At 60.1% G+C, this 16048-nt stretch overlaps 1 protein-coding gene across 24 annotated transcripts in view; it reads right to left on the bottom strand.

Moving 5' to 3' along the window:
* The window catches only part of ATP6V1C2 (ATPase H+ transporting V1 subunit C2), a 62196-nt gene that overhangs the window by 8233 nt on the left and 37915 nt on the right, over positions 1 to 16048 (bottom strand). For 6 of the 24 annotated variants that reach the window (XM_045447718.1, XM_045447717.1, XM_045447725.1 and 3 more), the window contains 8 exons: positions 14268 to 14359; positions 11562 to 11660; positions 10922 to 10990; positions 8579 to 8671; positions 8375 to 8468; positions 4762 to 5853; positions 583 to 715; positions 36 to 277 (listed from right to left, as the gene is read on the bottom strand). In XM_045447718.1, coding sequence (XP_045303674.1) covers positions 60 to 277; positions 583 to 715; positions 4762 to 5853; positions 8375 to 8468; positions 8579 to 8671; positions 10922 to 10990; positions 11562 to 11660; positions 14268 to 14359 — 1890 coding nt within the window. In that variant the 3' untranslated portion in view covers positions 36 to 59. The other 18 variants (XM_045447736.1, XM_045447734.1, XM_045447731.1 and 15 more) reach the window with 17 other exon arrangements.

A 16048-nucleotide genomic window follows, 5' to 3' on the forward strand; every position in this document is an offset into this window, starting at 1 on the left:
TTGAATTACGTTCGAACATAAAAGACCATTCAAAGGACGGGGCATTTCTTTATTGTAACTTAAAAAAAAATAAATACAACTGTAACTAACTTTTGTGAGCAATTTCTCTCAAACTCTAAGTTCCATGGGGTTCCGCGGCGTCTGCGGAGTCCGCACGGACGGGAAGGCCTCGTGGGGCCAGCGGCTCCTAGTCGAGCAGGCTGAGGTCGATGTGGAAATAGACGTAAGGAAAGTAGTCTTGGTTGCCGAGCTGCAGTCCCGGGATGTCCACAGACGCCTGCAAAAGAGGACGCGGCGCTGTCGCTCTAGGTGCAGAAGGCAGTTCACTGTCCCGTCTTTATGTTTTTGAGGAGGCTCTCCGGGCTGTGACGGTATCTTCTGCCCCGCGCAGCGCACCCTCGCCACGCACATGCGTACACACGCACACGCACACACACACACACACAGCCTCTTCCTTGTTACACTTTTCGCATTTGTGAAACGTATATCTTCGTAACAGGCAGTTTCGGGATCTGGCAAGTTCCCAGGTGGGGAGGCTGAGCTTAGCACAGAACCCCAGCCGCTTCTGGATCGTATACCTACATCCAACACGCTTGCAGCCGCTACTTGATCCAGATGTCTGAAGACAGAGTTCAGAACCTCTCTTAAACGTTTGGTGGAGGACTTCTTGTGAGGCTGGAGGAGCACCGCCTGGAAATTCACTGGAAGTCCGTACCTTCCCAGACAGACAAAATGTGCGCATAAGTTACCCCAGATGGAAACGTGGGGAAAACAACCCTGACAAGAAACAGGCGGTTCTAGTAAGAAGAAAAAAGCTTCAGCTGACACCGCTTAAGACAGTAAAACTCAGTGGAATGAAATATTTAGGGTCAGAGGTGAGACTGGTGACTGGATTTTTCTGGAGGGGAATGTGCCAGAACAGGCTAACCGGCCAGTTCTGGATACCGGTGCGCCGTGCCCTAAAACGCGGAGGTCTGCTGGATCTGCGGGCGGGAAGCAAAGTGTACGTGAAGGAGGCCGTGCCCACGCGTGCCGCTGCCTTCGCCACACACCTAAGCCTAACACCTGCTTAGTCCTGTGCGTTTCCAGGATGCTGGGCCGGCAGGACCCCGATGCCCGAGCCCCGCCTAAATGGTCTTTCCAGGAGGCAAGAGCCAGAGAAGCTGGCGGGTGCAGACGGGTGGCGGCGCGTGGGCTGGGTCACGGGCGAGGGGAATGGCCCAGCCGACGGCCTCGTCTCCGTGTCCCCTCTTACCACAAAGCTCCGGTACCCCCCGGGGGACTGAGCGGAGGGGCCGCGGCCATCTTACCTGAGCGAGCAGCCCCCCTCCTGACTCCCTCCCGCAACTCCCAGTGCTTTCCAGAAACCCACTCCACACCCTCGGCCTCACGGACACCGCTGTCTCCACCTGCTGACCACACCCCCCAGGCAACACGTACGTTAAGGACGTGCATTCCAGCTCCCAGACTATGGTGCCACCGCGCTCTGTCGTCCGACCTGGTCGTTCTGCCAGTCATTGCGGGTTGCCCTGGGAGCTCGCTTACCCTCCCGAACGAGGACCCCTGTGTCCCAGCTGTCCTGTCTTTCCCAGCCCGTGAGCTCCCATCGGGGCAGAGGCACGGGTCTGTTTTGTGCACAGTCTACTGTGTCCCCAGACCTGGATGGGGGGCGGGCACTCCGACACTTCGTGAATGTTGACTGCTCCTCGTCTCCCCCCCCCCCACCCCCCCATCAAGCCTCCAAGCCCTGGGCCCCTTTCTCAGCCCATTCTCTCGACTTTGGGGCTTCCCACGTTCTTCCCAGATCCTTCCAGCCCTTTCCCTGCTGACCCTCCCTCTGGATCCATGTCAATGAACACCTTCTCTATTCTGCTCAGAACACACCTTCCAGAACAGCCGGGGCAGTGCTCATTCTCCACAAGGCCGCCCCCACGCTGCTCCTTGCTCCACTCAGTAGAGGACCCTCCTCCTCCCTGACTGCTGAGGTCACCCGGTGGGCAGCCCTGACATGAGGCCCCCACACCGAGACCTCTGTGCCATGGGGGCGCCAGCATCGTCTACCGCTGTCCCCTTCCCTGTAACATCTCACCATCCTGCCCTCCTTTGTAAGAAACGCCCTCAGCCCCCTTGGGCTCTCATTCCAAACTTGAGAGTGCCCAGTGTCCCATGTCACCCAGTCATCCGGCCACCACACTCGAGCTTGTCCCACCGATGACCTCGTGACCCTTTTCACGGGGATACCTAAATCCTTAAGCTTCTCCTCCCTTTGACTCGTCGGCCACTCCCCCCTTCTGCCTGACTTCCTCATGGGCTTCTCTCCTCCACTCTAAATATTGGGGTTCCCCGAGGTGTCCTTTCAGTACCTTCCCTCTGCAGGGCTCTCCCTAGACGATCGTGGCCACGCAGCCGCCGTCAGGATTCCGTAACCTCTGTTCCCCACCGAGATCCAGACTGACTAGCTTCCTGGCTGGCCCCTCCACTCTGCGCCCGGCAGCCCCCGGTTCACTGCGCCCTGAGGGTCAACCAGCTCTCCCTCAACTGAGGGCTGAGTCTACTTCACTTTGACTTTGTGGAGTCCACGAACATTTCACATCTGGAAGTGTCTGGAAGATGTCCATTTCACATCTGTCCGACTCTGAGCCGGGTGACAGAGGCAGAGAGCGCGTCGGCCCCTCCCTCCCCCCCCAGGCGGGAAGTACAAAACAGCTGGGAGAAGAGGGAGACAGCGGCCAAGAGCCAACTGGGGGGGGGGGGCGGGGCAAAGACCAACAGGGGGTCAAAGGAACAGGCAAGCAGGTGAACTTCACCGTCTGTGTGCCCCAGCAAATGTGTTCAGCCTCTGTTTTCCTGGATTCCGATCTGTCCACAGGATAGAATATGAAAAAGCCATTAAAAAAGGATCAGGTAGCTTCACCCGTGCTGAAGAGACTGATTCAGAGCAGATGAAGACAGCAAGCCGCAGGACGCTAAACGATCCCATTTGGGGGGGAAAGAAGAGTCTCGAAACCATTAACCGTAATTATCTATGGGCAGTGGGGACTGGGAACTGTTTCCACAGTATGTATTTCTGAACTTGAATTTTTCAAACAGCGCTCATGTATACAACCGTATTCCGGAAGAATACAGACACAGTAAAAAAAAAAAAAAAAAATCCTACATTGAGAGTCTTGTAAAGAATTACTTTCACATATACTTTTAGGAGAAATCCTGTTTCATCCAACTTAAGGACATCCATCTCTACCTCTCTCGAGCAAACGGGCATCCGCACCGTAGTGAGCCTGAGAACCACTGATTTTCGAGGCCAGCAGGGTCAGTCTCGGGCCCCGTCTACACCACAGGTGGCTGGCACACTCCAGGTTTGCTCGTCTACACCCCGCAGCCCAATGCCACAATCCACGCCACTCCAGGCCTCTGAGATGGGTGGGGGTGGATGACCACGAGAGGAGCCACGGTCAGATCCTGGCGGCCGCCATATTGTGCTTGGACAAAACCACACTGGCAGCCGCGTGGAGGATGAACCGGAGGCACAGAACCAAGGGAGAGCCCGTGGCAAGAGCCGGCCCGGCCAGGCGAGGCCGGGGACGGAGGGAAGAGAGAAAGCAGGGGCAAGCCAGGGGGCCCACCAGAAGCGTCGTGGGGTGCAGGAGTGGGCGTAGGAGGCGAGGGTGAGGGAGCAGAGGCATCTGAGCCCGCCCTGAGGGTTGGGGTCTGGAAATGGGAAAGACGTGAGCCCACGGGCATTGACGGGGCAGCCGGGGGAAGGGTCGGGAGGGAAGATGAGCCAGATGTCCAGGGGAAGCCCGTGTGAGGTGAGAGGCGGACAGGACGAGGTAGGAGGCACAGACTCGAAAGGAAAGGTACGGAACAGGCCTCCAGGTGGATGGCTGGGAAGGGATGGGGGGGGGGCCTCCCGCCTTGCAGGCAGGGGAGGGGCTGGGGAGAGCACTCCAGAGGGTCAGAGGGCCAGAGGGGGCCAAGAAGCAGGGGTGGAAGCTTCCAGAAAAAGGGTACAGCCAGCCGTGTGTGATGCTACCAAGATCCCCCCTCCCCACATAGCTCATGTCACTGCACATGTTCAAAACGTGGCAGAAAAACAGGCTTTAAAAAATACTGCTTGATTCCATTTTTGCAAAAATTTAGTAAAAAAAAAATATGCATATCTGTAAACTAGAATAAAAAAAAAAAAGCAAAACACAAAGGAACAAAAACTCCTAAGGTTCACGCCTGCACACTAGCCAGCAGAGTTTTCTCCCGGCGTTAAAATTACAGGTGATTTTTTTATTCATTGGTCGTGCTTACCTACAGTTCCCAAATCTCCCACGGTAATTGTTTTCACTTTGGTGAAAAAAACAAGGCCAAATTTTTGTTGTTGTCAGTTCGGTTTGGTTCAGGGCTTTCGTTTTTTTGTGCCGCCTTGGGCTCAGAGCTCAAGGACTGAGACCATGCTCGTGTTTCCTCTAGGAGTCGCCAGGCCCCGGCAGGTGCACGGGGCGGGCGGAGCCTGCCGCGGAGTCTGGCAGGAAGGGGCCGCGGCGCACAGGACAGCAGGGCCCGCAGGGCTAGAGGGAAGGCTCGTGTGACTCAGGAGATCCTAAACATGTTGCCAAGGGCCAGGAGGAGCGCGCAGAGAGGACGAGAGGGCCCGGCAGGTCCCAGAGGAGACGGGGGGGGTGGGGGCGAGGGGCGGAAGGGGCAGGCGGCAGCCCAGGGGGCCCCCAGAGCTCGCTGCCCCACCCCGGGCTGGGCGCCTCCTCCACGCACCTGAGCACGGACTCCACAAACACCCTCAGGGCCTTGATGTGGATCCAGGCAATGAAGGCTTCGCTGAAGTTCACCTTGAGCCAGCGCAGCAGCGGGCCCTGCAGAGACAGGAGAGCCGGTGACGCCCGCTGGCCGCTCCGCCCACGCGAGGCCGAGGAGGAGGTGGGTTTTGACAGAGCAAGCCCCGAGCGGCGAAGAGATGCCCGGCGGCCAGCGGAAGCAGCGAGGTGGTCGGACGAGGGCCGGGACCCCGTCGGCCGGGCCGCCCCGGGGGGGGGGGGGGGGCGGGGGGGGGGGCCGGGGAAGCGCCGCGGGCCAGCCACCCGGCGCATGCGCGCGCGGCCACCCCAGACCGGGCTGCAGGGGCTGGGCAGCCCCTGACCTCAGGGCTGTCAGCAGGCAGCCCGCAGGCTTCCCTCTGACGCTGTGCTGCGAAGGGGCCCGCCTCCCAGGGAGGCGCTGCCCCGGGGTCCTGGCGTCATCCACCAGCCGCCGCTTCCAGGGGGCCCTCCGAGGAGCCCGCCTCACTCGGCCACGACAGCTGCCACTAATGCCGCTGTGGCCGCTACTCAGGGGGAGGGAGCCTCGAGTCTTGGAGCAAAGGCACCTCCAAGTGCCCACCAAGGTCAGGGGTGGGTCCAGCCAGGGCAGCCAGGGGAGGAGAGCCGAGCCGCCCGACCACCAGCACCTGTCCCCGTCACCAGCTCCAGCCACCTCCAGACAGGGCGGGGGCACCCTGGCCAGCAAGCACCATCCACTGCCGGGGGCGGGGGGGCAGCTCCAAGGAGGCCCCCCGGATGAGGAGGAAAGGCGTTTGATGCTGGGCTCCTTGATTTGAGCCCCCAAAAGCCACCTTCGGTACCAGAAAACGCAAGGCTTTGTTTTCTCAGAAGACGCCTGCACTGGCGAGGACATGCGAGCGGGGGAAGCCCAGGGCTCCCGGGTGCTGCTTACCTCTCCCTCGCCCTCACTCTCTCTCTCTCTGTCCGTCTGCCCCGCAGCGGGCCTATCGGGGTTCCCTAGCGGGGTTACCTGAACCTTGTGGTCCGGGAAGGTGGATGATCCCTTTTTAAGAGCAACACAGGAAGTTTGCTAAAGGCACAGAAATGATTTATTAATCTTTCGGCAAACATGCATCACAACAAACAAACAACTCGCATCGCCTGAAAAGCACAGGGAGGCCGGCAAGGCCGGCCCGCCCTCCGGGATTGCGTGCTGGTCGGACTCGAGATGGGACCGGGGTGTTAAGGTCTTCAGGCCCCATATTCCAGGGACGGAGCTCGTGCCCACATCCTCCCCCCCTTCTGCCTGGCCCCGGTCAGGACCTCCCCTCCACAGGGACAGCTCCAGGCGGTGTTCGTGGAAACGGCTCTGCCTGAGGAGCGTGTCCCCACCACGTCCAGCCTCGGCGGCAACAGGGCAATCGGGGTGCGCTTAAGCATGCCACACGCGGACGGCGGGTGTGCTGTTGGGACACAGCCTCCTTAACCCTCTCTGCAAACAGAAAGCACAGGAAGCCCCCACCCCGTGCTCTCGTAGGGGGCCAAAGCCCCAGGCCCCAGCCTGTCCCCTCTGGCTGGCGAGTAATCAAAACGGCGGAGGATGGGGTGCCTGGGTGGCGCAGTCAGTTAAGCGTCCAACTTCAGCTCAGGTCACGATCTCGCGGTCCGTGAGTTCGAGCCCCGCGTCGGGCTCTGGGCTGATGGCTCAGAGCCTGGAGCCTGTTTCCGATTCTGTGTCTCCCTCTCTCTCTGCCCCTCCCCCGTTCATGCTCTGTCTCTCTCTGTCCCAAAAATAAATAAACGTTGAAAAAAAAAAAAAAAAAAAACGGCGGAGGATGCCGACCGCACCCGCCTCCCAACAAGCTAAGGGGGAAAGGGTCTACGCGGCCAGGGTAGGGCCGACCCCGGCTGACCCCCGCTCACTGGCACCCAGCAAGAGCCTCGCAGGGAGCGAAATGTTTCCGAGCTAGTGTGTCTCCTTCGCATCTCCATTTCCCCTGCACAGAGAGACCCTGGAAGGGCTCCCAGGGCAGCGTCGGGGAGCAGCACCCTCCGCCGGCGGGTAACCGGAGACCCGGGCAGCAGGTGTCGAGCTCCTGCGTATCACCTCGATCCTCGGGGGTCTGTGCCAGCGCGGAGGGAGGGGCCGAAGGCACGGACCTGACCACCTGTCCTGGGGGAAGGGCCTCCCTCCTGGACACCATGACAGCTGCCACAGTCTAGCCCCCACCCGGAGGCCAGCCAGGGCCGGCCCCGAGGCCAGCAGGGTTGCTCAACTATGATAGAGACCACCGAGCGCTCCTGGGTGATGAGGGTTTGGGGCGAGCTGAGGTCAAGGAGAAAAACCCTTTGGCTTTCCAGCTTGTTGGCGAGCACCTTTCCTGCCTGGGCGTGTCAGGTCTGAGGCCTCGGGCCCGGGGCCACCTCAGCCCTTTGTCTCGGGAAGGGGTCTCAGCCAGAGAAGCCCGGCAGATTTGGGATCCGAAAAGCGTGTGCCCCTGGTGTGCGCACACACGTCCACACACATACGTGTGTGCTCGGGGCCGGGAGGGGCCGAAACCGTGCATGGGCACGACCATAGGACCAGCCCCCCGTTCCTCCTCAAGGGGGATGGGCCAGTCTGGGGGGGCTGGGAGAACCCTATTTTGGGAACCCCCATGCTCCTGCCACTTCTGCGGGGGTTGACTTGTCTGGAGTCCCCGTGGAAAGGCCACCGACCCGGAGAGGTCACGCCGGACGTGCAGACTCCCCCGGCCCGACAGCAGAGAAGGCTCAGGGCAAACACTTGGCCACACGGGAGGTACATCTTGCATCGTCCAAGCACATACTTACAGCCTTATGTTTACACACCGGTCTTCCTCCAACAGGCCTGAAGTACATTCTACTCATTCTTCCCCTCCTCTCTACTCCAGAGGCTGACTAGGCAGCTTCTCTGAGAACCCGCCCCGGGTTGGGGGGTGGGGGGGGATGGGAGAGAAGGGACCCGGAGACATTCCACCGAGGCAGGCCCCGGGAGCCACCTGGCTTAGGCCCGCTCTGCAGCGGGAGGATGCCACGTGGGGAACGCGCCCGTCTTACAGAGCGGGGTGTCCGAGGCCACGCTGTTCACACTTCTAGACTAAAAGCCTGGTTTTCTCCCCCCTGAGCTCAGCTGCCCTTGCACGCGGGAGGTTGGCTGTTGTCAGTTCCTCCGGGACAAGCACCCACTCTTTGCTGAAAGCGCAGGGGACATAAATACAGGTGCTGGTGACAGAAGGTGTCACATGGCACCCGGGGAGCCGCACTGCTGAGAATCGCAAGGGGACGGAGGGGACGGAGCCGCCCACTTTTCCACTCAGGGATCCCCGCCTTGCCCTGCCCGACCTTGGGGCGGAGAAGGCCCAGAGCGTCAGTTTCTCAGCTGCAGAGCGGAGCTGGGAGTCCCTTCCTGGAAGGGCAGCACCAGGACTCAGGAGCTCGGACGGACTCACAGCTCAGGCGCCACCTCGGGGCCCCTCTGCCTTCCCCAGACGCACCCCGGCAGCCCCAGGGGGGCACACATTCCCGGGGCCGTGTGCCCCCAGGGAGGAGCCGCCCTTGCCCGGAGCCCGGCCGCCACGAAGTCTACTCACATACTGTTGCTTCTTATCAGACAGCAAACGGCTCAGCTCTTCCCTTTCCCTCTTTATCTCTTTCTCGTCATAGTAAAATTCACGGACAGTGAACCTTAAAACAAGCAGATGGGAGGCGTTTGCCAAGAAGCTTCCAGTCGGAGCAGAGGCCCCTCCGGTGCAGACAGACCAGACCCGGAGCAACCCCCCAAGGCCAGCCCTTACTTGTTCTCTTTGGCTTTGGTTTTGAAATCGTCGATCACTTTTCGAAACAGGGTCACCGTGAAGAGGCCGCCCTCGTTGTCCTCGGCGATCAGTCTGGGGGAGAGAAGCGTCTGTTCGCGGGACTCATCACCGGGCCCGGTGTCAGAGCTGGGCTAGGAGAGCCCTGTCCTCTCCCGTCGGGGAGGCGGGTCACCGCAGAGGAGAGGCTCCGTCCCCATCAGCCCACTGGCCCGTGTGCAGGGGCCCAGCCAGCAGCGGAGGGCAGGGAACCGGACGTCCCTTATTTCCCATCTCCTGGCCGTGTGGGCTCAGCCACCCGCTGCGGCCCGCCCTCTCGGGCTCCTGCCATTCAACCTCCAGGCTGAGGCCTCAGGGGCCTCCGGGCGATCTAAACACAGGCCCTCGAGGGGAGGAAAGGACAGGAGACTAGCTGTGCGGAGATGCACGGTTCAGCTCTGGTTTGTGAAATGCCCAAGAGATCACGCTACTCCCGGGTCTCGGTCGCCTCGTGTGCGGACGGGGGGCCCTCGCTCTGACGTGCTGTGCTCACAGCGAAGCAGGGCAGAGCTCGTTGGTGGGAAACCACCCCGCCACGTCCACCTCGCGTCCGATGTTGTAATCGGACGGCCTCCCGAGGCACACCTCAACACGGGACCCCCGTGGGCACCGCCCTAAACACAGGGGTTGTCAGAGCCAGGGGCCTGCGTCTTTGGGTCACAGACCTGAAGCCCTTCGCCAAGCCCAGGCAGGTCTCATGGACACGCTCAGGGCCGGGTCACCTTTCCGCTCTCCCAGAGTGGGTGCCCAGAAGGGCCGCCCCAGGCTCCAGAGACTTTTCCTGAGTCACCTCTGTGGATTCTCGGGCGCCTTCTGACCACGAAGGGCCTGGGGGCTCTGGTCTGAGAAGCCAAGCCACCTAGTGAGGCAGCCTTTTGGGCGGGGCCCCCTGGCACCTGGCCACAGAATGCCACTGTTACAAGAGCTGGGGTCGTCTGCTGAGCCGGGTGACTTCAAGGACCAGCCCCTCCACCCATCTGTGTGCCTTCCTCCCCACCCCACCCGCCCCGCCCCTGCAGACGTGGCTGCCCCGGGCCTGTTCTTCTGGCCTCCCCTGTGGCCTCAGGCTATGACCGTCCTGTTCCCTGCACCCCTCAACTCAGCTCCTAGCTGCTACCTCCAGTGAGTTGTGACCCTGGAAGAGCCGCCCTGCTGCAGGTACCCCCAGCCAGACGCCTCCGGGCCGAGAGGGACTTGGGCAGGGGCCACCCTCCCTCTCGCCACGGTGCCCTGGGAAGCAGGTGAATTGGCATGTCTGGCCAAGACTCACCCGCCAAATCTTTTAAAATGACAAACCATTCGCGGGGCCCCTGAGTGGCTCAGTCGGTTACGCGTCCAACTTCAGCTCAGGGCATGACCTCACGGTTTGTGAGTTCGAGCCCCACGTCGGGCTCTGTGCCGACAGTTCAGAGCCTGGAGCCTGTGTCTCCCTCTCTCTCTGTGCCCCTCTCCTGATCATGCTCTGTCTCTCTCTCTCAAAACAAAGTGAACATTAAAAACAATTTTTTTCAAGGACCAGCCGTTTCAGACGTGTGAAAAGGTATAGAGAATAACAAATACCTGTGTCTCAGCCGCCCCATTTAAGACCTAAAGCAATTCTCATACGGCAGACCCCCCCTCCCGTGGCCCTCCCTGGGTGCACGTCACGCTGTGTCCCCAGGTCGCCACGTTTCCCATGCCCACACACCTCCACGGCTCTACTGGGCACCTGCGTGTGCCCAGATCGCATGTGGTCTAGTTGTGTCTGTTTCTAGAGCTAAAGCAAAAGAACTTGCTTTCCCTGCTCAGTACTGCATCGTGAGAGCCTCTCCTGCTGCTGCGTGCGGCCCTGAGATGCTGGTCTCCCCAGATGCGTGGTATTCACGGTTTGTGAACCTTCTCCTGCCACCTTCCCAGGCTTCGTTGGCCACTCCTGCTCTGACCCCAGGAGGCCGGACGCTGAGAATGCCTTCCTCCCCTGCTCCCGCCTTGTGGCCATCAGAGCCAGGCCCTTGCTTGACCCTCAGGTGGGGAAGAATGACCTGGGCTGAGAAGGCACCGCAGAGTGCACTGGGGGGGGGGGGGGGGGGAGGTCTCTGCCAGGAGGCAGCCAGAGAGGGCTTCCTGGAGGAGGGGGCAGGGAAACCGCATTTTCAAAGATGGAGAGAGTCTGGCATGGGGCCGGGTGTGTGGCTGCAAAGGAGTTCCAGGCCAAGGGACTCTTGTGAGAGCGAGTGGGGCGGGCCGAGGGTCCCCACACCTTCCGGCACGCTTGGTGGCCGGGTGCCAAGTTGGGGTCTCACTTACTTAGTCGACCGAGGGACCACCATGTCCGAGAGGGATTCGTAGGTTTTTTGCCATTGCGTGTAGCTTGGTCTGCGAGGATACAGGATCATTCAGTGATTTCTGCTTAAAAACTTCGGGGCGTCCCAAGTATTTGGGACCCTGTATACCCCTCTTTCCAAAGGACTGGAGTGAGCAGGCCTGGGCCAGAGTGCCCCCCACCCCCCGAGGCCCTGCCATGGGCACCGAGAATCTCCTGCCCAGCCCCATCCCGGACCCAGCCTCCCCATGAGGGCCCGGGACCCCGCAGAGGGCCCCTGTGATTGTGTCAGAACTTTCTAGTCCCGGCCCTGTGTGGCCTTGGGCAAGCCAGCTGACCTCTCTGGCCTCGGGACAAGGGAGTAACAGCAGCCCGGGGTTTGCTGAGAGTGAGGCATGTGGCAGGCACGCCTCGAGCGCTCAAGAAACGGCTGCTTCTGTCACTGCGTCCCACCGCAGGTGCTGTCCCCCTGCTCCCGTGCCGGCCCACGCAACTCCCGTTTAGTGCTCCCGGGGGCCAGGCCGTGGGGGGCTCCCCTTCCTCTCGGTCGGGCAGGCCGGTTTCCTTCCGGGGTCACCAACACGGGCTGAGGCCCCGCACCACCCACCTTCCCGGGCCACTTACTTGGGCACGATGACCAGAAGTGTGACAAGATACTCGGAATCCAACACGAAGTCTTCTTTGCTCACGATATCGCTCAGCGTCCGAGTGAAGAGGTTTCCCCTGAATCCGTGTGGGACAAAGGGGGTGTGATCAGGAGAAAGGCGGAGGGAGGCAGCGTGGGCCTGGGCTTCTGGGCCGCACGGGCCCCCTCCCCCCACCCCGTACACCCACCAGCACGCGGGCCCGGGGACCGGAGGGCAGGCAGGAGACAGGCAGGGCTCAGATGTCTCCCCCCCGCCCCCCCCCAGGAGTGCCAGGGCCCTGGGCTGAGTGTGTCCCTGACCCCCCAGTTCTGGTGGCCAGACCTGCTGTGGCTGGCAGGGCCTGAGGCCCCGTCACAGTCACCGAGGGGTGGCTGAATTCAACACCTCCATTGCCTGCACTGCCCCGGGGCGAGCCACCGGCTGTTGGGAGGGGACCGCGGGGGGAGGGGGACGGGGGGGGGGGGGGGCAGGCAGCTTGAGTTACTCGAGTGTCGGGCTGTCCTGAGCAGACACAGGGACCAGAGAGAGGTCCGTGTCACTTTTCACGCCTCACAGGTCCAGCCGCCAGGGGACCTTCACCTGAAATAGCTTTCATCGTGCCCAGTGGAACCCGGTCTACATCGAGGTCGTGGTATTTTTAGCACACGGTTCAAGGCTATTGTATCAGCAGACGAGCCAAGCTAGAGCTACTGAGACTGTCTACAGCCTCAGCACCCAGCCAGGGTATCAGTGCAGCACAGGACGTCTCCCTGGTGAATGGCTCTCAAGCACTCGGCCAAGGCCAAAGCCTCAGGTACAATGCCCCCCTCCAACCTCACCTCTCCGACCTGCGCCATCACTGGTAAGTCCCTTAGGACTCTCTCCGAGGGCACAGGGCCTGTACCTCCTACCTTGGCATTTCCACATTACCGTCCCACCCGTCAGGTCCTGTCTGTCTGGTTTATGCCTGTACTCCCTGCACAAAGCAGATTTTCTATAAATGTTTGTTGAGTGAATAATTGTGAGCTCTCCAAGCGCAGAAATTACCTTTTATTCTGCTTTGCATCTTTAGGGCCTGGCATAAAGCCTGAGGGTACGGTAGGTGCTTAATAAACGTTTATCAAAAGAAGCAAGAGGGGGGCACCTGGGGGGCTCAGTCGGTTGAGCCTCAGACTCTTGATCTCTTGATCTCACGGTTCGTGAGTTCGAGCCCTGCACTGGGCTCTGTGCTGACAGCGTGGAGCCTGCTTGGGATCCTCTCTCTCTCTCTCTCTCTCTCTCTCTCTGCCCTTCCCCCACTTGCACTCTCTCTCTCAAAATAAATAAATTAAAAAAAAAAGACAGGAATAACGGACAAGGAGGTAAAGAACAGCCTTACCCTCCCTTTTCCTCCCTTTCCCTTCTCTTCCCTCCCCTGCCCTCCCCTGCCCTCAGCAAACACTCTGGACAGACCAATGCTGCTGTGACTCAGTGGATGGCTCCTTCACTGGTCGACTGAAGAGGCCGCACCAGATGTTTGCTAAGCCCCAGACAATTCTCAAGGAGCCCACAGTTCGGTGATGCAGTGAGGCAGGCAGATGGCCAATGCCATGACTGACCTATGCCAAGGTCACCATTTAGGGCTCTCTGCCATCGGCACCCTGCCCTTTTCCCATCCTCACCCCTCCGTAGGGCCAAGGAGGAGGCAAAAGTCAGGTGACGCCCATTTAGTTCTGACACAAAGTCAGGCCGCCACCAATGGCCATTTCCAGTCAAGGTGCGTCCCTCCCGTTTTGGTTTTCCATTCTCCACTAAGGCACCATTGGCCTCGTTCACAAGACGGCTGGCCCAGTGGCCATCCGAAGGGAGAGGCGGAAATGCGAGGGTGAGCTACTCAGAGGAATGGCCGAACGAGAGGACAGCCGGTTCCGACCTCCCCTGGGTACTTCCCTTCTCTGGAGTATCTGCAGAGAACTGTCAACAGAATCAGATCCAGAATCTGGGGAGACTGGGAAGGTCCTCCGTGCCAACTCCGCCCTATTCAGGAGCAACTTCCACACTTCCTGGCAGGAGCTCATCTGGCTTTTTCTTACATGCCTCCAACAACAGGGCGCTCACTACCTTAGGAGATCATTGCTGCCTTTACGACCCGGGGCTTATGCTTTTCTCCAGACACCTCCTGCCGTCTTGGTGCCTCGTGACCGCTGGGCCAAGCAGTCTGCTTCCTCTCTCTCACGAGGTGGTCCTTCAGCTGAGTGGAGAAGGCACCGGAGTCCCTGGGGTTGCTCTGCTCTGGGCTGCAGAACCCACTGCTCTTGGGGGGCTCCCACAAAGGGCCAGGCTCTGACAGTCTGGTCCCCCACTGCCTCGGCGGGGAAGGTCCTCTGTAAAGAAAGATCTTGGGGCACAGCCTAGGTATTCTCGGGAAACCGGGGAGGGTGGGAGAGGAAGGGAAGGCAGGGGAGGGCCAGCATCGGATTCCTCGCCGGGCACAGGCCCCCTCCCTGCTCGAGCCTTTCCTCCGGGGATGTGCCCCGGGGTCTCTCGCCTCCTCTCCCTGCACACACCTCCTGGAGAGGCCGGCGTGCCCTGTGTCCGCCTGCCCGGCTCGTCTCTCTCTCGGATGAGGGCACAGTGACCCTGGCTCACCCAGTGACCTGAAAGGCCCGCTCCTGCCCCAGCCCGGCCCCTGCCCTGGCCCGGTTCCAGCAGGGTGGCCACTCACATGGATTTCTTCTCCAGGTTCTCCAGGTTTGTCTTCAAGGTGTTGTAGGCGGCCGTTCGGGACTTCAGGTCGGTCTCGATTTGTGCCAGTTGCTGTGTGGAAAAGCAAGAGAGTTTTCAAGAGTCGGCCAAACTTTCCAAAACGGCCGTACGCTCTTCACGGTGCCCTTAGGAATCCGTGTCAGGAATCCTCACGTTTTTGCCCCTGCTGCTCTCCCACACGTGCCATCGTCTGGCCCTACCAGCAGCCTGAGGGGAGCAGGGAAGGGACTCCTGTCCCCACTTTGCGGGTACCGAGGCCCGAGACACGAGTGGCTGTGCCGGGATCACTCAGTGAGCTGAACCTTCTGATTTCAAGCCCTTCTTGGACCGCCAGGCCAGCCTGGGTGACCCCCGACCTGGCTTCTATGGGGACCCACGTGATGGCTCAGCCCCGACCAGCGCCGGGTCCCCAGGCTCAGCTGGGCCCAGCAGCCCCTTCCGTTCTGCGCAGGTAGGAAGGTTCCTTTCAGCCCGGAGGCAGGTCACCCGCTGGGCACTAAGGACACCCCCTGTTCTCAAGTTTCAGGGAGCGAGTCGTGGACCCCCTCCCGCAGCGGGCCGGGCAGACAGGCCGGGGAAAGAGGGGACACGGGATGAGCCCGGGGCCCACGGCCTCCCTCTCCTGCTTTCTGGCTGCCTGGCCTCAGATGCCCCATGTCCCCGGGGCAGAGTGATAACGTCCTCCCCAAGGGGTCCAAACACCGAAAGGCAAATGCCGGCCAAGGCCTCCCGGGAAGCCCTCGAAAAACGACCACAGCCACCCACCCTCCAGGGCTGGGTGGGGTCCATGACTACAGAGTTGGTTCAACAAAGTCTGGCGCCCCACGTTATGGAGAACCGAGCGGCCGTCAAAATGATGGCAGTAGAGGGGCGCCTGGGGGGCGCAGTCGGTTGAGCGTCCGACTTCAGCTCAGGTCACGATCTCGCGGTCCGGGAGTTCGAGCCCCGCGTCGGGCTCTGGGCTGATGGCTCAGAGCCTGGAGCTTGTTTCAGGGCCTGCTTGGGATTCTCTCTCTCTCTCTCTCTCTCTCTCTCTCTCTCTCTCTCTCCCTCTCTCCTCCTCCCTCACTCACTCGTGCTCTCTTGCTCTCAAAATAAAAAAATAAACTTGCAAAAGTTAATGGGAGAAGACGTGGAGGGGGTCGCGTCATGGCAAGCCTTCAACGTTTTGATCTTTACATCGCGATATGTTTGACTTTCCAAATAAGATTGATAATTTTTTGACAATCTCTTTTCAAACCTTTTCCTTTTAGGTGATGACAGACAGACTCATGGGAAATTACAAAATTTACAAAAATAGGACACAGAGATCCCACCTACCAGTTTCCCCCGTTAGTGACATCTTACATAACATGAATGCGCCACTGTAACCAAGAAACGGACACAGGTCCAATGCACAGGCCTTGATTTTTAAAACCATATACATATGTATTAGGGGGCCTGGGTGGCTCAGCTGCTTGAGCGTCTGACTCTTGACTTCGGCTCGGATCCTGATCCCAGGGTCGAGGGATCAAGTCCCGCCCCTCACCACCCCTGTCCCCATGCTCTCTCTCTAATTACAATAAATTAATTCAACGATATCTATGTTTTTAAAGGAAAAAAATCGAACTAAAAAAAAAAATTTGCCATCTTCCCTTCTCTCCTGGTTTCACCGCAAGCCAGTGAAACCCCGCAGAAGAGCGTTTGGAAACCCACGGACGGTGGGAGGGGGCGGGGCTTTGGAACCGGCCAGGCCCAAAC

The sequence above is a fragment of the Leopardus geoffroyi genome, chromosome A3, assembly GCF_018350155.1.
Source record: "Leopardus geoffroyi isolate Oge1 chromosome A3, O.geoffroyi_Oge1_pat1.0, whole genome shotgun sequence".
NCBI classification, from domain to species: domain Eukaryota; kingdom Metazoa; phylum Chordata; class Mammalia; order Carnivora; family Felidae; genus Leopardus; species Leopardus geoffroyi.